Here is a 22707-nt window from a genome sequence, read left to right as displayed (position 1 = left end):
GTGAAGACTGTGACGTTGTTCGGGGAATGATTTCTGTCCATCTTCTGTGAGGAAAGGAGAGTTGCCTGTTTGGTTGGGATTGAAAGTAGTCTCTTACTATGCACAGAACTGAAAAGAGGTCCCCCTGGGACCCAAGGAATCGAAAGAATGGCACTCAGAGGCAAGGAAGCTCTTATGGTCAGGAGAGGGGTGTGTATGTTGTTGAGGGAAGGAGTGAAGAGTGCTGGGGAAGTTGGTGAAGAGAAAGGGTGGCTCAGTAGAGTGGGGCAAATTAGGAAGGGTCCAGAGGACACAAGAGATGGTGGAAACCTGGAGTTTCTGAAAGGAGAAGTCAAGGTGCAAATTGAACAGGAGACTATTAGAGAGCTGTGTGTTGTTGCCAGGAAAGATGCAGGCAGGCAAGGGGGAACTAAGGGGGCTTAGGGTGGCTATCCTGAATTCCACATGTTGACTTGAACTGAGCAGCTAGCTCCTTGGCCTCAGACATCCAGTGTGTTGCATTGGAATAGTCTTTATTAAGCACTGTTATTTCTGCTACGGGTACAGTAGTCCCTTAAGGTCCTCCCATTTCCATGGTTTTCAGAGCTGTGGTGTGCATTCAAGCAGGGGCACCATCCAGCTCAAATGGTTACACAAAGGGCTGGAGCAAGGATAACCCTCAGGCAAGCTGTTTCAAGCAAGGCTGTGCTTACCTCAATCCTCTCCTCCACCTCAAGGCCCAGGTACTTCCCTTGGTGCACAAGAAGGAGGCAGGGGCAGATTCCTCCCTGGTGGAAACAGTGCATTTCCAAGCACTTTTTCCTGTGTAGGTAAACCTTCCTGGTGAACTTTTCCTTCCACTAAAATCCCCATGATGACGGATTCCATGCTGTGATTGAGCTTTTACCTCAGTTTATCGGTAATAGCAGCATGGTGGGGGGGGGGCATTTCTGTCAGGTTTGTAGGATGTGATGGGTCACATTTTTCTTCTCCCTGCAGTCCCTCTTGTGCTTCTCAGCTGACTGAGGAACAACTGAGGGTGGTGGGAAAAGGCTGGACTGCCAGAAAATATTGTTTTCTGGGGAAAAACCAACCCCTTCTTCTTGCTGCTTGGCTGATCTGTGAAGAGGGTATTGTGATCCCCGCAAGATCAGGAAGTGGACAGAAGCAGCCTGCAGGGTGCAGATTGCACAGTTCTGAACTAGAGATGGAGGGAAGGCTTTTTCTTTTTTCTTTTTTGAGACTGTGCACATTGACCAGAGAATGTACAAAATTCAGTTGAGATATGCACATTCCCCCAAAACCTGTTGGAGATTACATGCATAATTTCCTCTTCACGGACAGATTATGTGTATAGACAGGGGTCAGCAAACTTTTTCAGCAGGGGGCTGGTCCACGGTCCCTGAGATCTTGTAGGGGGGCGGACTATATTTTTTGAGGGGGGGGGGAATGAATGAATTCCTATGCCCCACAAATAACCCAGAGATGCATTTTAAATAAAAGCACATATTCTACTCATGTAAAAACACGCTGATTCCCGGATCTGGCCCCCGGGCCTTAGTTTGCCTACCTGTGTGTATAGATATAGATACAGCCGTATATTGGATCCTGAACGCCTGGGTACTTGGACGTCTTGGCTTCCGAACACCACAAACCCGGAAGTGAGCGTTCCGGTTTGCAAACGTTCTTTTGGAAGCCGAATGTCCGACAGGGCTTCTGATTGGCTGCAGGACCCTCCTGCAGCCAATCAGAAGCCACGATTTGGTTTTTGAACGTTTTGGAAGTCGAACGGACTTCTGGAACGGATTCTGTTCGACTTCCAAGGTACGACTGTATAGCCATAGATAAGAGATTTGGATTTGGATTTAGGTATTTGAAATCCATAAGTGCTGAGATACGTGAGCTCTCTTTCTCTCCCTTTTTTAAAAGGATTTTAATCTTTTATACGAAGAGGCCAAGTACTACCAGCTGCAGCCGATGATCAAGGAGCTGGAGCGATGGAAGCAGGAGAAGGAACAAAGGAAGCACTTCCAGCCCTGTGACTGCTTGGTTGTAAGGGTGACTCCGGATCTCGGGGAAAGGATTGCACTGAGCGGAGAGAAGGCATTGATCGAGGAGATCTTCCCGGAGACAGGGGACGTCATGTGCAACTCAGTCAACGCAGGCTGGAACCAAGACCCCACCCACGTCATTAGGTTTCCTTTGAACGGATACTGTCGGTTGAATTCGGTGCAGGTAATGGGCCTCATCCGTTCTACCATTTTCTTTTCGCGTTCAGTACTAAGCAGTTTAGACCCTCCTGCCCATTTGCCTCTGTGTCACTGGAAGAAGGGAGGCATTTTTTGCCTGGTGAGATCATGGGCGTTTTCCCTCTCTCTCTCTCCCCTTCTCTTTTCCCTTAATTCTAAGTTGTTGGTGGGGGAGAGAAAGAGAGATTTAGATTTTTGTGTGTGTTAGCACCATGCTGATCTTATAATGGCGTTAGGCTGACAAATGCTAATTTTTTTTCATCAGCTCATACCCCGCAGTCCTTTCTTCCCTCCAAAGTGCCCCTAGGAAGAAAAAAAGAGTGTACCAAAACTACAAAAAAAAGAAGAAGAAGAGGGGAAAGGAGGAAAGGGAGGGGGGAAGCCGCTTCTCCATGCCACTTTATAGAAAACGCAACAATGTGTAAATGCATAATTTATGTCCCACTCATAATTAAATGATAGAGCCTCCGGGATGGACTTAAAAAAATGATCTCTGCACTTTTTTTCCCCTCCAAGAGGATGTTCTATAAAAATTGCCCAGAGTATTTTAAACAAAATGTGTTCCACTTTATACTCAAAGGTTTTTATGGGGGTTTGATTGAGTTAGTTATTTTTTTCCCCTCTTCTTTCTTTTTATTTTTTATTTAAGATTTTAAAATTAACATATGAAACAAGGAAAGACGGGTAGGTAGGATGCGGGAAATGTAATTTTGCGATTTGGCAAACCCCTCTGAGCGGCTTTCTCCCCCCCCCCCTCCCCGGCCCCAAATAGGGGAACTTGCCCATGGGAGGGCTACCCTACAGCGGACCTTGGCCCTGAGCAGCCTTGATGGTTCAACACTCATTAGCAAGGACCAGAGCAATGAGCGCATTTCCATTGGAGGCGTTGAGCATCCAGCTGCCTGTCTCAGGATGTTTGGCAGGGGGTACGGGCAGGGGAGAGTGAGCATGGAAAGGCCTCCATTGGCAGAGGATGTTTTGGGCAGAGCAAATGGGCTTGAGGCTACAGCGAGAAACCAAGTGAAATCAGTTGCAAAACAAGTCACTGCGGCACTTTGGGTGGTGGGAATTTTATTGCTCTGAATACCTGGCCCAGGTGAAGAGTAGTATGCAGTTCAAAAAGGCCTATAAAAAATAAAATAAAAAACATTGTGGTTTTGTCAACCCAAACAAGGCAAATCATTTCCCCAGTCTGTTATCCTTTATGCAAGAGCAGGGAATGCCAACATGGCACCCACAGAATCCTTCACTGGCACCCATAGGGGCCCCTTTCCCCCACAGAAAATACATTTGAAATAAGTGTTTTATTGAAGCCAATAGAATAGGTTGGTGGGGATGGTGCCCACAACAGCTTCTCCAGCTCACAGCTGTAAGAGAGCAAGTGTGGTGTAGTGGTTAAGAGCAGTAGACTCGTAATCTGGTGAACCGGGTTCATGTCTCCGCTCCTCCACATGCAGCTGCTGGGTGACCTTGGGCTAGTCACACTTCTTTGAAGTCTCTCAGCCCCACTCACCTCACAGAGTGTTTGTTGTGGGAGAGGAAGGGAAAAGGAGAATGTCAGCCGCTTTGTGACTCCTTAGGGTAGTGATAAAGTGGGATATCAAACCCAAACTACTACTCCTCCTCCTCCTCCTCTTCTTCTTCTTCTTCTTCTTCTTCTTCTTCTTCTTCTTCTTCTTCTTCTTCTTCTTCTTTACCCACATGCCCCAAAAGGTTGGCAACCTCTTGGGCTATACCATGATAGTGAGGTCTCCTCTCTTCAACAAGTTGTACGGCAGAGCTTGTTGTTTTATACCCCGGGGTTGTTCCCTGCCCAATCTAAATCTAAATGGCTTAAGATTCATTTCAGGTTAACAAACATCCCAGCCCTCCACAGCGACAGAGTCTTCAGTGTTAATCTCTAGCTTGCTGATATTCACTCCTATTTTGATGGTTAGGCAGGGGATTTGAAACTGTGACAGCAATCTGTCCTCGAGGTTCAGGACAGCCTTTGCCCACACAATGCCCTCCAGGTGTTTCGGGTTGCAATTTAGCTGACAGAAGTTGCTGTCGAAAACATCTGGAAGGTGCCAGGTGTGGGCAAAGGCTGGCTTAGAATTTTGAAGGTCCACATTCTGCATCTGGATACTTTCTTAATTCTGAAATTCCATTTTACGATTTTTAATTGGGGTCAGGGGGCGGTAACCAGACTGGCTTGAATTCATAACTGGAGAGAGGGGACTCGCCCCACATCCTAGTCACAAATGCTTTCTCAGAAAATGGAATCGTTAAGCCCTGTACGACCTTAAAATGCACGGCTCTTGAAGGAGAACAGAGGATGGAGTTCGTGCTGTTCTGTTTAATGAAGACGCACAACACCCTCTGCTATGTATAGACTCTTTCTCAGCGACACCTTCAAATTTTGTCTGCTGCAAACATCAGGTGTTGCAAATTGTGGTATCGCAGAAGCGGGTGCTTGCGAGCTTATTGTCCATTTTACCTGAAAAATAATTCAGTATATACGGTATGTTGCATTACCTCTTGATGCATTTCAAAGACCATTTTCAGTGGCAAAGTGGCAGGCACGCCTTACAGAACATTGCAGGGCAGTGAACTCGAAAGCAGGCATTTCCTGCCTTTTGCCCTTCCCTGTGAGATGCCCTTCCTTCTGATGGAGGCAGCGCCCATCAGTTGCGTCCCACATCCCGTGAAGACATATCTTTTGGCACAGAGTTTCCCTGGCCAATGAGATTCAACCTTGTTATTTGTAAATTCCTATTTTTACATCTTTTTTATAATTCTGTTTTATGTTTGAACAATGCCGATTTTTAAAGATAAAGAAAATAGAATTGCCTTTAAGTAAACAAATAAAACCAACAAGGTTGATGAGGTAAACTTAACCGCAGCAAAGGTCGGTCTAGGTTTTGAAACAGTGCTGTAGGCGCCAGTCACAAAATGGCTGCCGTGGGGTTTTATATGCTACCATTTTCTCCAAGGAGCTCAAGGTGACGTACACAATTCTCCTCATTTAATCCGCACAACAACACTGTGAGGTGAGCTATGCTGAGAGGCAGTGACTGATCCAAAATCATCCAGTAACTGAGTAGGAATTTGAACCCTGACCTCCTAGGTCCTAGTCTGGCATTCTAACCACTATACGACACTGGCTCTTAAGAATTATGGGGTCAGGGTTTCACAATTTTGTTGCTAATTCATGACTTGTTTTCCTCAACATTGCTAATGTTAATGGCTGGAAAGGACCTTTTTTGGGGGGGGGGGGAGATGCAACACGCATCCCTCCCATTGTAGGTTTTCTATTAAAATCACAGATGCCAGAAATGCCATTTTTCCTTGCAAAAACATAACGACCGTAAGCATCGTTACAACAGATAGCAAATTCAACGATAAAACACTGTGGTTTAAGAAGCCAAGGCCTTCCCCAGTTTATGACAAGAGATGTTCTGTTTCTGAAACTTGGGAAATCATGCTCAGTTCGCCACAGAGATGATCTCTTTTAGAGTGTTTCCTTCTGGTTAGCAGCACACTTCAAGAAGGCTTTGAACAAATTGGGAGAGGAGAGCTATGAGAATGATTCTAAAGGGATCTATCTTGAAGGCAGTTTCCGGGAGGGAAGACTGGCAGAATTGGAGATGTTTAGCCCCAGAGAAACAACGGGAGACGTCTCAGTTCTGAATACTGTGAACTTGGAAATTGCTCCCATTGATTTCAGTGAAACATGTGTCAAGGGGAAGCGTGCTTTGGGTTGCTTGCAGCCTAAAAGTGTGGCAAGGGAAGGGCACATAAGAAGAGGCTGCTGGATCAGGCCAAATGTCCCCTGCAGTCTAGCATCCTTTTCTCACATTGCCCAACCAGATGCTTCTTCTGGGAAACACAGAAGCAGGTCCCAATCGGAAGAGCACTGTCCACTCCTGTGGTTTGCAGCAACTAGTATTCAGAAGCATATCTGTCTGTCTGTGGTCACAAAGCATGAATTAAAGTATTCAAATGCCCTGAGTTGCTGAATCAGCCATATTCATTCATAGGCCAAGGTGCAGTTGGGGAAGGTCCTCAACCATGTTCCTTCGTGCTTACAAATGAAATAAAATCAGACCAAACAGGTACGGAATCATTCTTCTTTCTTTCACACCTAAGGACTCACAGCTTATTAGTTAGTTTTTCCAGCAGGGCACTATTCCACACTTTCATGTACCAAATAGTAAGGTAGGCCCTGTCTAATTTTCTCCAAAACTGTGTGATGGTCATTCCAGGTGCTTTAAGCAGGTGCACTGTTCTCTCTTCCCCCCGCCCCTCCTTTCATTTATTTATCTTTACCCCAAAAAGGGTATTTTTCTTTCTTTCTAGGCCTTTTGCTCGTTCTCCCTCGGGTCCTTTCACATTCTTGCATAGCGAAGTGATACAAGATCAGGGCCGAAGTCAGGGGAACGAGGCAGATGTTTGCCTCCTCAAACACCAAGCCAGTGCGCCTGTCCCAGGGCCAGTCAGTGCTCGCAGGGCTCCAGAGAAGCCATGAGAAGAGATCAAAGCACAGCTTTGCCTGGCATGACTTGGGAAGCCCAAGTGGCTGGCGGAAAGGAGGCCTGCCTGTTGCCTACCAAAAGAAAGTGAAATGAAGACTTTGGAATTGAAAGCAGGAGGGAGAAAGGAAAGGATGGAGGAGTTCACCGAAATATTTATAATCACCTCAGGCAAACCATATAATCTGTGCTCTGTAAGGGGATTCGGTAGGTCTTGGATTCTGGGGAGAGCACTGAACCTATGAATTTAAGAAGAGTCCTGCTGGATCAGGCCAATGGCCGGTGTAATCCAGCACCCTGTTCTCTCAGCGGGCAGCCAGATGCCTGTTGGAAACCTGCAAGCAGTCACTAACCTTACACCATCTGGGAGCCTATGGGTTCCTTGCCTGGATGGGGGATAGAGAGGCATGCCAGTGTGTACAAAAGCTAGCCTGCTCTACTAAGGTGACATGTGTTTTCATTGCCCAGCCCTCAACTGCGAAAAGGTCCCCAGCCTTCCTCCTTTAGTATATTGGCAGCCAGAGCAGAGTTGGGGAGGCGTGGGATGAGGTGTGTCGCTTTTGACACAACGACAGCTTGTATTATTTGATAATCCCCTTGTCGTGTGTCACTACGTTGCTTATGAATTTTGTATTCTCGAGTAGCTGAATTGCCTTGTTTGTTCTTAAGTTGTTGAACCAAACATTTATTCATAAGCCTGTTGTAGCATTTTACTGTCAGAGAATGTTCATCTTGCTTGGCTGTCCTTTGAAACAATGACATTTGCGCTTCATATTATATTTCTTCATTCATTCTACGTAGTTTAACGATGGGACCCACTGGAGGGAGCAATGGCCACCAAAAGAGGGTTAGATGAATCCATGGAAGAGAGGGCTATTGATGTCTACCAGCCACGATCCCTATGCTCTGCCTCCACGGTCAGAGGCAGGAATGTTTTTGAATACCAGTTGCTGGGGACCACAAGAGGGGAGAGGGCTCTTGTGTTGGGGTTCTGTCTGTGGAATTCCCATTGGGGCACCTGGTTGGCCACTGTGAGAACAGGATGCTGAACTAGATGGGCCTTTGTCCTGATCCAGCAGGCTCTTCTCATGGATGCAGGGGGGAAACGCCAAGTAGGAGTTTGCAGTTCTGCTGGGCCATGGAGGTGTCCTTGAACCCCTTCAAAGCTCAGGTTGATATCACAAACCAGGTGGCATCCCAGAGTTGGAGTGCTGAGCAGCCATTCTGACTGGCTGCCCAGTTGAGATTAGCGGTGAGGACTTACTTTAGGTGGCTGAAGGGCACAGGCAGGAATATAAACACAGGCACATTAACAGCACACATACACTCTGAATACCCTAACCTGTTTGGTAGGAAAATCCCTTAGCGGCCAGAATGGATACACCAGTAAAGAAGATGCTCATAACAGCCTGCTGCTTTTTCTCCTCCCATCTAGCACAGCATATTAATGATGAGTTATGGCCTCATTTTATGATGACTGAAGCCCCAACGTTGCTTTTCCTTAAGAGGTAGCATCAATATCACTACCAGCCAGTATTTTACTCCATAATGTACTGAACTGCCCTGCAGAGTGCTTGTTTGTTTGATTAATATTTGGGTTTTTCTGCAGAGGTTTGCTGTAAGCAAGACTTTAATCACGCTGCAGTCATTTAGGAATAAGTTATAGAATTATCGCTGCATAATATGCTGGGAGATCCTGAAAAGACCAGAAATGTATCATGCAGAGTCTAGCTAGCTCTCGGGGGCCCTTTTCACCACCTCTGGACCACGAGACCAAAATACTTTGCAGGGCAACACTCACAAATTAAATAGTCCAGAGAGCGTCCATCTGCAGGAAGCTGAGATGGCTTTGAAAAAGGAAAGCCATTGAGTAGGGCTGGATACAGAAGGCATGAGCTCAAGTGCCTCTTCAGCTGTGGACAAAATGGATAGCATTTTATGAGTCAGACTCCATCCCTGAGCCTCACTTTCCTCCTAAAGTTAGCCTGTTTCACAGGGTTGTCTTCTGGCTGGACAAGGAAACACTGCGCATAGACGGCCATGGGGAGACCAACCTGGCCCCAACCATTAGTCACTTGGAGCTCCAAGGCTGCTTTCCTCCTCCCACCCCATTCCTATTTCCTTTTGTGTCGAGTCTCTTAGATTGTGAGTCTGTAGCCAGTGGAAGCACTTTTTCTTCAAAGTTAGGTAATAATACAAACCTTTAGCCACAGGGGGAAAGTTGAGCTACAAATCGCCTTTTGTCTAAAATTTTACTCCAGTGACAACTTTACTGTATAATATGGGGCCTTCCTAAGGGTGAAGAAAAAAAAACCAGGATGTTCATTATATCACCCTTATATCATCCTCTGCTTTGATCCTTACCCTGAGTCAGACTGCTGGTCCATCTTATTTAATATTGGTTGTGACTGTCACTGGCTCTCTAAAGCAGGCTTTGCCAACCTGGTGCCCCCTGGATCTTTTAGGCTACAATTCCCATCAGCCTCAGCCAGCGCAGCTGTTTGCCTTGGGCCGGCCATTTTCTGTTTTCAGACTGCATTCACATGGCAGTTCATACCATTTCCTCACCGTTTCCCTAACTGTTAATTTCTGAATTATATTTGCGCTTTCACACAGCAATACAAGCCACTTCCGGAAAACTAATGGGATTTAGGGCAAACTTAGCACTCATTTCCATGTTACTTGATTCCTTTAAAACATTATATGCTTAGAGCCCCTTTAACCCAGAATATCATGGGAGTAAAGTGAGTAGGGCCGTATAGTAGCATACCGTTTTCTTCCTGCTGCTTTGATGGGGGAAAAGAAACACACACCTGTGTGGAAAGGTTTGGGGGAGCAGCGACATTGTCCAACGTGGTTTGCTGTTGTGCCCCCCCCCACTGGTGTGAATGAAATTTAGCTCAACAAGCTGGTGTATCGGTAAAAAAATAATCATAGCACAATTCACAATTTCAAAACACACCAAGTACTGCGGTGTGAAAGGACCACAGGACATAAGCACTAGCATATTAATCAGGAAAATGAATGCATGGTTCCCCGTGCCTGAAATACAACCCTAGTTGACATGTGCGGAGTCCTATATGTGGGGCTGCACAGAGACTTCAGCAAAGAAATAACTGCATAACCTTTGCACTGTCGCCCATTAACCTAAGGGCTTCTGCTGTGAGTGGCACATGGAGAGGGGTGGCTGCGGCTTTGCCTCTTTCTGTGCAGAATCGCTATCAAGAGATTTCGGAAGCATAATTTTTGTGCTCGGGAAGTATTTTTGAGAGCCAGTGTGGTGTAGTGGTTAAGAGCGGTAGACTCGTAATCTGGGGAACCGGGTTCGTGTCTCCGCTCCTCCACATGCAGCTGCTGGGTGATCTTGGGCTAGTCGCACTTCTTTGAAGTCTCTCAGCCCCACTCACCTCACAGAGTGTTTGTTGTGGGGGAGGGAGGGAAAGGAGAATGTTAGCTGCTTTGAGACTCCTTCGGGTAGTGATAAAGTGGGATATCAAATCCAAACTCTTCTTCCTCCTCCTCCTCATTGCGTGTCCTGGCTCCCATGGGTAGATATAGGACTCGTACTTTCAGTTCAGTGGGATTCCTTTGGTTCTTTCAGAGTCATGAGCACATTTGATACGGAGCCTTGTCCAATATTAACTGGTGCTTTCCTCCTCAGGTGCTTGAACGGTTGTTCCAGAAGGGCTTCAACGTGGCGGCGTCCTGCGGAGGAGGTGTGGATTCCTCTCAGTTCAGCGAATATGTACTATGTCGTGAGGACAGGAGACTGCAGCCCAACACCACAATCAGGATAAAGCAAGAGCCCCTGGACTAAAGACACCCCCCTTCCCCCCTTCCTTTGTGAACGTAGAAGTGTTTTTAATAGTCTCGTGTGGAAACACTAAGGATTTGCAAGACAGTATTAACCTGGGCAACGTTGCCCGAGTGGTATCTCTCTGAAACTACCTGTCACCATTGCCAGCCATGAACTCTTTATCTGGAAGCAAAAAGACAGCATACAAAATAATAATGATAATAATAATAATAATTTCATTTGTTTTATTAGTCAACTGCTGGGCGGCACACCCAGCATCGTGAAGTTTTGTGGGATTTGTCCTCTCGGCAGGAAAGCGTGCGGAATGGAGACAAAGCTTCAGTGAAGAACTGGCCTTTGATTGGACTTTGGTAGAAGGACCAATTTAACGCAGTTCAAATATGCCCATTGAAGGAGTGCACCATCCAACTTTCTGGGGGACCTTCTCCTCCTCCCTTGGTGCGATCAAGGACATGGGAGCTGCCCAAAGGGAGACGGTATCGTGCCAAGTGTCTTCCCCGCCCCCCTGCCCCCGATGAATGCCATGTCCTATTCTGTCTGACAGCCTTTTGCATCTCCATTTGTCCACCCCCCGTTAACCTTCTGTGATTGCCTTTGCGCATTGTATCAAATGGCTTATTTTTCTACGACGCTTCCAGTTGTCTGTGTACAGAAGCCACCCCAAACAGGGACCGATTTGTATTCTTCTGGTGCTGAATGAACTCTTTACAAATTCTTTTCAGTCCCGCACAACCCAGCTTTGAGATAAATGCAGTGGTTTCACGTTTGCTGCCTTGTCTGCCCACAACTGACGAGATTGAATTGCAGCAAAGCATTTGCAAAAAAAAAAAAAAAATCGGAAATGGAGACTCAAAGCAAGTTCCTAAATAAGATTGTTCAGCATTAAACAGGCACTGCCATGGAACTTGAGTTAAGGTTGTGGCGTTCTTTCATTCATCTCAGATTTTAAGTTTGGGGGTCATCCAGAAAGTGGAAATGGGCCATGCAGCTGCTACGACCTTTCTTTCCTCATTTAAAACCCATTGTTATTGTTGCTTTGAGAATATATAGGACACAAACAGAACACCTTTTCTGCCTGATTGAATCAGACCATTGTCTCATGAGCTCATTTCTCTGTGTGATGCATTGCAGCCGTCTTCACCAATCTGGTACCCTTCAGATGCCAGCCCTCCAGCATTGTTGATGGGAGTTGTTACCCAAAGGATGGGGAACCTAATAACCTCCAAATGTCATTGGACTTCTTCAACTCCCAGCATCCCTGATGTTGGCTGTACTGGCTGGGGCTGATGGGGTTGGAGTCCAAAAACAGTTGGCAAGGGATCACAGCTTTTCTGTTCCTGCATTATAATAAATGTTTTAAAAACTAATGTTATTAATGTTGTTTGGGACTCAAGGTTCAGAAGATGTGAGCTTTCCATCACTCAGCAGAAACTGCATTTCAGCATTGCAGATATCTGATGACAGAAGCATGACAAATGAATGTGCAATCAACATGTGGGTGAGGAAAGCAGAATCACACCCATTGGCCCCACCCCTGACTTCCACTCACTGAGGACTCCGTATCCTGCATAGGCTTAGTTTAAAAGACACCAGGCGGATCCCACAGCTGTGATCCTATTGATCGTATCCTGATTGCACAGGGCTCTATAATGGCGGGAATGGTGTTGCACTGGCAGATTAACTAAAAAATGTAATTGGAATTGCAACACCCATGGAAACATTACAGGAGCTCCAGTGTCAGCAGGACAACAGGGGGGTGGCTGGGTCCAAAACCCTCTCAGTCCCACAAGGTTGTAGAAATATTTAGTCACAATCTTGACTTACGGGAGGAAGGGTGAAAGATGAAAATAGCAATGTGAAGCATTTTTTCTGCTTGAACCTGGCAGAGCATTGGATAAGGTGGTAGAACCACCTTGGCATCTCATCCATACGCCTTAGGATTGCACAGCTAGTGACATTGTTCACAGGCCACATTCGAACCACATGTTCAAAGCAGTATGGTGCTACTTTAAACCATCACAGCTTCCCCCAAATAATTATGGGAGCTTTGGTTTGTTAAGGGTGCTGAGAGTTGCAGGGAGACCCCTATTCCCCTCCCAGAGCTACAATTCTGAGAGTTCCCTGTGAAGGTGGATGGATGGGTGTTTAAGCCACTCTGGGAACTGTAGCTTTCTGAGGGGAATTGGGGTCTGCTAACAACTCTTAGCCACCCTTACCAAATTACAACTCTCAGAATTCATGATTGTTTAAAGTGGTATCACAATGCTTTAAATCTATGCTGCGAATGTGGCCAAAGAGTAAATCAGTTTCAATGAGTCTACAATGGTACCTCTGATTATGAACTTAATTCGTTCCGGAGGTCTGTTCTTAAGCTGAAACCGTTCTTATCCTGAAGCGCGCTTTCACTAATGGGCCCTCCCAATCGGCAATTTCCGTTCGCATCCTGGGGCAAAGTTAACAACCAGGAGCAGCTACTTCTGGGTAACCTGAAGCATTCGTAACCAGAGATACCACTGTACTCTGAAGAGTATTAATAATTGATACACCCCAGATTGTTATGATTCGGTCCTTGGAAGTTGAAGGATATGTTGTAACAAGCTACCAGGAACCTACTCAGGACTCACTGGAATAAACAGGCATTGCTCCAGAGCTCAGTTGAGCTCTTGGATAACTTCCTCCTGTCGGTTTCAGGGATGCTTCTACAGAACTGCAGCAAGGAGGTGCCAGTTCTTTGTACAACGTTGGGTTGCCAACATTGTAGCTGCATTTTTAAGAGCAGTAGTTATAATGTCAATCTCTCTATCTCCATCCTGTGAAAAGCCTCACCTGCTAACTTCTGTGGATCCAGTTGTTGTTAAAAGACACAAGAACAGAACAGAACTGGGTGTGGGAGTGGGGTAGGTCAGTTGACAACTGTAGGTGGGTATTCTGAACACCAAGTCTTATTGATGCAGCTAAAGTTGAGTCTCCAGATCCAGTCATCTCTTTTTTTCCAAATCTCCCCAAAAGCTATCATTGGTCTATGTTACCTATGCAGAACAATTGCTGCACCTGCAGAGAAACCTGCCACTGTAAAATGCATTTAATTAACATCTTTTCTACTTTTATGGCACTCTGAATTAAAAAAAGACTACGTCCTAAGGCCATCATTTTTGTATGTAAGATGCCTGTTGAATTGTATAGTACTGTATACACTTAATATTGTATAACTTCCCCTGCCCTTACCTCAAGATTTTTGCAAAACTGAAGATCATTCTGTGAGTTTATAAACAAATTTCTTTGCTGTTTATTATGTCACAGACATTCCTATAAAGTCAAAAGATCAAATATGCAGAAATCTTATTTTACTTTTACACCTTTGTCAGCAAACCAGGAGTTCAGCTTCTTTCACCTCGGTACCATCCGCTGAAAGTTTCTCTCCCTGGAAAAAAGAACTCCTGTTGCACATTCCCTATTCGTTTCCAGTGATGCTCAAGTAAGAGAATCTGGGGGATCATCCCCTCTGTCTTCGTACAAAACTGAGGAAAGCTTCAACTGTCAGTAACCCTTTCCCCAGAAAATTACATTTGTTCATTTTTTAATGGCAGGTTCTTCAATTTGAGGGGTTTTCCCCCAGTATACATTCCGAAGAATGTGTCCTGTTTGGGAAACTAAAAAGTTGTAGAAGCTACATGATTTATGTCCCTCAACACAGAAATTTGGGGCATTTGGGTTTGTTTTTAACAAAAGGATATGTACTCAAAACTTCCAGAGAGGTAGCCCTTGCAGCAAAACAACAACAGAGAGTCTTGTGGCATCTTAAAGATTTGACACATTTATTATGGTGTGAGCTGCTATTGCTTTTAGTTATTACATTTGTGTCCCACTTTTCCAGTAAGGATCTTTCCCTCCCCATTTTTATCACAACAGCCCTGTGAAGTCAGACTAAGTCATCCAGTGGTCTTGTGCCAGACTGAGGATTTGAACCCTGGACTCCCAGATCCTAACCCAGCATTCTAACCACTACACCACAGTGGGGTAGTGGATTAGAGTCCACTTCAGACTCAAGGTAATACCCCATGCATCTAATAAAGTGGGCTCTGGTCCACAAAAAGCTTTAGGCCAACAGAAATTTGTCTGTTTTTAAGATGCTATTAGACTTACTTGTTTGTGTTCTATTTTGTGTTTCGTTAATAATTTTTATGGGGTTCTACAGTCTCTTGTTTCCAAAACAATCCTTATTGAATAAGTGAGGGTTTTCGTTGTGGAACTTTTTTTGCATCTACAGGTGAATTTCGGCGATGGTGATGGGGAGTCAGAACTGTTGCACTATATTCCCGTTCAAGTCCTGGGCACAAACTTCTGTGAAAATGTTGAGGCAGCAGTTAAAAAAAAGATGAAGCATGGAAGTATGACTATGGGGGGTGGGGTGGGGAGGGTGCGTGGGGGAGAGAGAGACCAAGTGCGATGGATCCTGTCAGCTGACCCAGAAGCAGAACTAAGGCTGGAAAAACATAACCTGCCCGAGTTTAGCCTACAAGCCCATACTTTATTTGGTCACTTAGGCCAGCTCCATATGATCTCCCAAACAGGCACAGGATCCATCGGAATCAATCAGAATCTTAGCTCTGTATTTGCTTATAGAAGCAACAGGGAAGATACGTATGACCATGTGTGAAGATCTTTTTTTCTGGGTGTACAAGCGCTGAGAATCTGCTCCCAATTACAGCTCCCAACATGAGATGCGCATCCAACATCGTCATGCGATACCTTCCCTTTCTCACCATTTAGGTAAAACGTCATGTGTGAAGTGGCCCCAAGCCTCCATACTTTTCTCAGAATGAACTTTCAAAATATTTGCAGCCCTACTTTATTTCATTTTGATGTCCTCGGGGTTTCTGGGTTTGTTTTTTTAAAAAAAAGTATTTCCATGAATCAGCTTCAGTTACTTGTTCAGTTTGGGGAAGGTGGCACCATAAATGGTTCCAGCCGATGGAAAAGTTTGAGCCATGACATCATGGCACTTACTTGCAAAACAGCAGTTTAGAGGGAGGGGGGGCGCCATGTGGAAGCAATCACTGCGCTGGGAGACGGAGGCCCTCCCTGGAAAAGAAAACTTAAGTCTTTTTTCACTTACAGATTTCAGGTTGCCGAATTAAAGTTTGTTTCAGTTGCGTGTGATTTATTTATTTTTTAAAGAATGTGCATCTTAGAACAGCAATATCAGTGGCAGCTGCCCCCGTCCTTTTCTTTCTCTCCATTGTTACACCGCAGCAGACTGCGCCCTACAAAACAAAGAGAACCGTCAGGCTGCATCTCTAGCCCAACTGGTACTCAACAAAGGCATCCGAGTTTGAAGGCAAACAAAGAGTAATTGAATCTGACTTGAACCATGCAGCTAGGATGCCTTTTTTTTTTTTTTTTTGCTGAGCACGAGGTCCAGAAAACAGGTATTCCCCGCTTCCCTAGGTGCTGTTCTTCAAGCTGTTGCAACAGAATGAGCACCTCGAATGAGCAGCACAGGTAGGAGTACCAGTGATGTGCTGTATTGTTCGAGAGGAACGGTCCAGGATCCCTTGCAATGGTGCAACAGATGTTGGGACACACTCTTTCTCCATATGCACAATCTCAGAGCCAGCTCCCGTCTCAGGGGGGTCTTTGGGGAAGACACCCTCCACGGAGGCCCTTCCCTCAACAGGGTCTGCCTCCTCACTGCCGTGGTCATTCATTGCTACTGCCAGCTTGCTGGCTGGGCAGAGAGCTAGTGAACAGGGCAGGGTGCGGCCTCCACTCCTCCCTCCCAGCGCCAAGCCTTATCCATTCCCCTCCTGTTAAGATAAAGGAAAAGGAAACATTTTGCCGGGCATCTTGGGGAAATCTGCTTTAAGCCAGAAACGGCAGGAGTTAATTGGCTGCGTAAACAGCATCCATGTTTGTTGACAGCTTTACGGCATGTTTGGCAAGAGCAATGGCAGAACGTTCAGAGCTCCGAGTTATTAATATATCTTTGTGGGTATTCTGTTAATATTTTAACACGAAATGTTTTTGATCATTGCTTATGACTACACGACAATGTGAAGCGAGTCACTTCCGATGAATTATTTGTCACTCCAATGCGTTCTTTCAGTAAACTGTTTTATTTCTTTGCCAAACATGTACAGACAAGGCATTTTAAGTTTAGTCCAAATGGAGGCATTTCCAGTAATGTAAAGGGGGGGGGGACATCAAGACAACTTAAAACTAATAAACAGAAGGAGTTTGTAATCGTTCTGTACAAACAATATATTTAAAGGAGAATTTTGTATTTCCTGGTCATATGAAGCGTCATTTGGGCAAATAGACGTTTCTTCTACTTTTCCCTTTTTTGTTTCTTGTCATCTGTTTGTTTGAAGCTGTAACAAAAAAACAAACTACTTTCTCCACAGCCCTCCTGAAAATTAATAATGATGGGGGCCAGTGCACCTCGCTATGGAGGGCATCCCACAATCTGGGAACCACAATCAAAAAGGCCCCGTGAACCATCAGTCTTATCCAGCAGGGCTCTTTCTATGCTCTTTAGTAGTTAATAATATTATTTTAATTTATTCATTACCTGCTCTTCACCCTAAGGTCCCAGAGCATGTTAAAAAGCAGTGTAAAACAATTTACAACCATAAAAATAAGGTGGGTCCTAAAAACATACACCTCAAGTGTCAAAAGACAGAGTAAAGAAGTGCAGCTTCAGCATCCTTCAGAAGCTGTACCATGAAGGGGTTGGTCGCAGCTCTGCAGGGAGGGAGTTCCACAGCTTAGGAGCCACCACAGAGAAGGCCCTTTCCCAGGAGACCACCCACCATGCCTATGAGGGCAGAGGAACTACACCTGCGGATTTCAGCACATGGGAGTGTCTGCAGGGAGTAAGGAGTTATTGGAGGTTCTGCAGAACTACCAGCCCTGTGCCACAGCCCCCTGAAATGTCCACCCCAATCATTTATCTTTCAGTCATAGTCCCCCAAGATTCTGGTCATTCTTAGCCAGCCAACAAAGGGGCTGGGTTGCTGCTGCCCTCAATAGGTTACCAGCCAAAGGTCTGCACAAGATGGAGCCTTGTGGGCTGGGCTGGCTTCACACATGCCCTCCAACATTCCCCTGATGAAAAGCGGTACGCACATCTTTTGATGCCACACTGTCACACAAGTCAGCTGACTCGCGCAAGAGCACAGCACCACTGCAAGCGTATCCCCAGGACATTGCAGGATCAAATCAGAAGTTCAGGTGGCTTCTGTAATTCTGGGAATGTCCCCCGAAAATAGAGATGGCTGGAGGGTAAGGCTGCACAACCCTCATTGGCCACATCCCAGCAAGCCCCATCCAGTTTTCGGGCAACACAGCCTCGCCCCTCCTCTTCTCACCTGAGGTGGTGAAAAACCAGTTGCATTGTGTCCAATGGGGAAACAATGGCTGCAGTTTGGAAGGAAAGGTGAGTGGAGCTCTATTGGCCTTCAGAGGGCCTCCACTATCAACAGTTAGTTAATGAATAATAGAAATTCTGCACACACACACACAAAATGCTGATTTCTGTAGCTTTCAGTTGCTGGAAATCCCTGTGCCTCCTGTGATTTCACCTGATAAAAACCACATGCTTTCAAGCTTATATTTGAAGGAGGAGGAGGAGAAGGTTGATATTCTTGGGAAACTGAAATCTCTGATTAATGACAGGTTTTGGCTTCCTGCATAGTTGTATCTCTCACCAACATAGCCATCCCTCCCGGTGGTTGTTTGCCCCAGCATTCTCTGAGCTGCTAGCTAGCCCTGGATTTTAATGGAGGGCCCACCCTAGATTACGGGCTATGGGGAGCATTCCCACAAATTAATCTGAATGAGCCATCCAGACACACTTCTAGGTTAATCAGGTGTGCCCTGCGTTTCTGCTTTTAAAAGCAGGTCTCAATACTGCAGCTTGGAAGATTCCAGCCTTCTTCAGGCATTCAAAAAACATGAGAGAGCTCAAACTGGCAGGGGTGCACACATTGACTGGGCATGTCCAATGTGCAGAAACATTATGAAAAGGGGCACCCATGTCCACTCCTCCTCCTCAGTTTGAGCATTAGAGAGCTTCTGAAACCCCTCCTTCCTTCTGTTGCCTTGTTCTCCATAGATCCCAATTGTGTTGCTGCTTTCAGAAGACACAGCACCCGGGAATAGTACTATTTTTAAAAAATCCTATTCATTTGAGTAACCAGCTGCTCTGAATGTGCAAAAGGCTGAGTAGCTTTGGAGAACAATTGGTCACGACTCAAGGTAATTCAGCTGGGACTTGGAAGCACACATTTCATGTGCTTAGGATTTCATTCGGCATATGAGCACCAAGCTGCGGCTGCAGAAGTCCCCAGTGGAAGGAAGCTGTTGTGGGACCTCCCTTGGCTCGCTGGAAGAGAAAGAAGAGTCGAGAAGAGGATGCTTATCAGAAATAATATCAGCTATGAAAATAGACTTCATTTCGGCTAAGTGTCAAATTGGCTAGCAATAAATATATATTTTAATTTATATGCAACCTTAACATACCAGAATAAAACCACACAAGAATGAAATACCGTATTGGCCGAAATATGAGCCACACTTTCCCCCCAAATTCCAACCGTGAAAAGTTAAAGTGTGGCTTATATTCACGACCTTACAGTATGCAGCCAGGAGCGCGGGGTAAACAGCACCAGGAGCGCAGCAAAGTGGTGCCAGCCCTGTGTGTAGCCCCCCATCCTCTCCCCCAAGGCCAGAAGGAGAAAGGATGCCAGCAACCCATCACAGCCCCCCCCCAATCCAGTATGCAGCCAGGAGCAACGAGAAAGGGGGCAACATATTCAGGATTCCCCCCCCCTCCAATTTTAAAGGTGTGGCTTATATTCATGTGTGACTTATATCCGGGCCAATACAGTAGCTGGATATAAAATGAAACATTTAAAATGTCTCATGTGAGGGGGAACGCCAGAAGTGAGCAGATGAAGCTCCCAGATCAGACCACTGGTCCATCTGAGTGATGCCTGGAGACTTTGAGGAAGGGCCAGAGGTCAGTTTGTAGAGCATCTGCTGTGCATGCAGATGGTCCCAGGTTCAGCCTCGGGCATCTCCAAGGAGAACTGGGATAGCCCCCCATCCATAAGCCCAGAGATCCACCACCAGTCAGCTTCTGATGTCCCTCTCGACACTGACTGGCCAGCGCCTCTCCAGGGTTTCAGGCGTGGAGATGTCAGGGATGGAACCTGGAACCTAAGATCTTTGCCTGGCACCCAAAAGTACACCACCTTGTGTCAGGTAGGCCTCTCCTGAGTCCCTGGCCTAACGCCATAACCGCTAAGCAACACTGCCTCACTGTCGAGCTCGTCACAGCAGAGAAAAATCACTGTTTGCATGAAGCACTGAAAACTGCTGCTGCTGCTGGGTTAGTGCAACAGAGGCGCACCCCCCCTCCCCGTAAAGGATTAGAGCACAATCCACATCCTGGTTTTATAGTCTAGTGGGGGCAGGGGGGATGGGGAGGGAGAGAAGGTGCTGTACATAAATGAAGAGGTTTTGATTGCGGTTGTCGTAATAGCTTGGCTGGATGGGTTTATGAGTCCAGAAGAAAGCCTGACTTCACCCTCAGGGCTTTGGAGACAAAGGCCTAATGCGGTGCCAGATTAAAGCAATCTAGCTGGAGGCCACGCAACAATCCACAGCTGGTAGATGGACAGAAAAGAGGAGGGAGAGAGAGAGAATATGAATCAGGCATGGGAGGAATCGCCCAGCACTGCTGCAACATTATCCTCTGAAGCTAAACAATGCTTCTGTGCGTTGGGTTGGCCCTTTGTAGAAAGGAATTTTGCTTTTTATCCTGATAATATTTTATTTTTGCATTTATATCCTACTTTTCCATCACAGAGACCAAGGTGGGAAACACTTCTCCAACAACCTTGCAAGGTAGGTGACTGGCCCAAAGCCACCCGGTTTGCTTCATGGCTACATGGGGATTTGATCCCTGATCTCCCAGGATCTTGTCCCTACACTCTATCCACTACCCAACCACCCTCTCAGATTGTCTTAGGGTCAGGATAACACCCAGTTACATTAAAATCAGTGCAACGAACTGGCAGCATTGGAAGTGGTTCGAGGAGATTTTGTGTGGTCTGAACACTCATTTATTTTATTTTATTTTATTTTATAACAAAACATACACGAACCAAGCATTCAACATATAAATTAGGGATGGAAGGATATGCAGTTTGTGTGCTCTTCATTTATCACACCCATTTCTCTTCTTTATCACAGCTCACTGAATAGGTTTCGCAGGGTTCTGGGGATGGTACAAAAACCTGCAGAACCTATTTCCCACAGTGGCCAAACGCAAGAAGTGGACACCCCATAAGCAACTCACTTTCAACTCTATTGGTGGTGAGGAAATGACTCCCTCTTTTTCCTTTTGCCTCCAAATCCAGCAGAATGCAGGTCGCTCCATTCTTGGATCTTCGTGAGTCAGGATAATTATTGGCTCAAGGATCTGCACACAGAACAGGGTCCTGTCTGGCCAGGCAGCCTGAAAGAGAGCAAAACTATTTTAATGCATAGTTGCATATTTTCATCCGGTTTTTAATGTAGTGTTACATTGATACTTTGCATTGTATTATTTGCACACCAATCTGGGACCAAATACGATGAAGGACAGCCTAAAAGTATACTGAGTTAATTTATAGATTGGATGGAGCAGGTTGTTGTCCATGAAAACAAAAATACTTTTTTTTAGTTTTTCAGGTGCTTGAGACTCTCTGTAGTCCTTTTTATTATTCTCAAAGGTTTAAGAACATAACGAAGAGGCCTTTTGGATCGGGCTAATGTCTCATCTAGTCCAGCATCCAGCTCTCACAGTGGCCAACCTAATGCCTCTTCTGGGAAGCCCAGGACCAGAGCATGATAGCATTAAAAAAGAAAGAAAAGGAAAACACCATCCAGCTTCTTTTGAACAATGTATTTGCCCCTGGAATGAATTCCTTGCAATCTCCTATATTGTAAGCAATTGCTCTACGCAGGGCTGGCCTGAGGCTGGCCTGGAAGGTGCAGCTAGTACAAAATGCAGCAGCTCAACTGCTCACTGGGGCAGAATGTTGCTATCATGTTGCACTGCTACTGAAAGAATAAAACAGGCTAGCAGTTAGATACCAGGATGTGCTCGAGCTGCTGGTATTGGCATGCGAAGTCCCACACAGCTTGGGACCAGATTACCTAATCGATCATCACATGCCCCTTAGATACCCAACTGATCACTGTGTGCTGCCAGAGAGGGCTTCCTGCAGATACCATCTCATCAGAAGGTCCATTCTGCACAATACAGGAATCGACATAAGAACATAAGAAGAACCTGCTGGATCAGGCCAATGGCCCATCTTGTCTAGCATCCTACTCCCACAGTGGACAACTAGTTGCCTCTTTGGGGAAACCCACAAATCGAGCTCTGTGGTTTCCAGCAGCTGGTATTCAGAAGCATTGTTGCCTCTGACCATAGAGGTAGAGCAGAGCTATCACAGGCATCATCACAAGCATCTAATGGCCACTGGAATTTCCTCTTCTTACATATCATACATGCACTGTTTCGATTATATTTCTGCCTATTGAAGATCTTCTGTTTCCAACATGCCTTTTAAGTGGAGAACTGTGAATCCGAGTCCATAAACAGTGGTACCTCTCGTTACGAACTTAATTCGTTCCGGAGGTCCGTTCTTAACCTGAAACCATTCTTAACCTGAAGTACCGTACCACTTTAGCTAATGGGCCCCCCCGCTGCCGCCGCCTCACCACCGCCGCACAATTTCTGTTCTCATCCTGGGGCAACGTTCTTAAGCTGAGGTACTACTTCCGGGTTAGCGGAGTCTGTAACCCGAGGTGTTTGTAACCCGAGGTACCACTGTATGTACTGGACTTGAAAACTGTTTATATGTATGTTTTATAGTCGGTGGCTTTTTTAAATTGTTAAATTGCTTTGTAACATTTTATGGGAAGCAGTTTATATATGAAATAAATGAATTAAAATTAACTAATATAATTTTAACGATCCAGAAAAAACAAACCTAGTTTTAAAACCATCAAGAAAAGCAAGCTAAAGCCATGAAGGTTTGTGAAAATACATACATGCATGTGTATCCATTTTTCATTAAATGCATGTCAC

At 45.6% G+C, this 22707-nt stretch overlaps 1 protein-coding gene and 1 non-coding gene across 6 annotated transcripts in view; both read left to right on the top strand.

The window, feature by feature from the left end:
* The window catches only part of KCTD15 (potassium channel tetramerization domain containing 15), a 64350-nt gene extending 52102 nt beyond the window's left edge, over positions 1-12248 (top strand). For all 5 annotated transcript variants that reach the window (XM_033157402.1, XM_033157400.1, XM_033157401.1 and 2 more), the window contains exons 4-5: positions 1909-2214; positions 10404-12248. In XM_033157402.1, the coding sequence (XP_033013293.1) occupies positions 1909-2214; positions 10404-10559 (462 nt within the window). In that variant the 3' untranslated portion in view covers positions 10560-12248. The remainder of the gene's footprint in view (positions 1-1908; positions 2215-10403) is intronic.
* On the top strand, positions 9889-10010 carry LOC117052549. The gene has a single exon (XR_004427288.1). It is a non-coding gene; the product is annotated as a U11 spliceosomal RNA (small nuclear RNA).
* Positions 12249-22707: the final 10459 nt, after the last annotated feature.

Source organism: Lacerta agilis, chromosome 8 (assembly GCF_009819535.1).
Source record: "Lacerta agilis isolate rLacAgi1 chromosome 8, rLacAgi1.pri, whole genome shotgun sequence".
Lineage (NCBI taxonomy): Eukaryota > Metazoa > Chordata > Lepidosauria > Squamata > Lacertidae > Lacerta > Lacerta agilis.
Note: the sequence above shows the minus strand (reverse complement) of the source record. Positions and strands in the feature narration are given on the sequence as shown.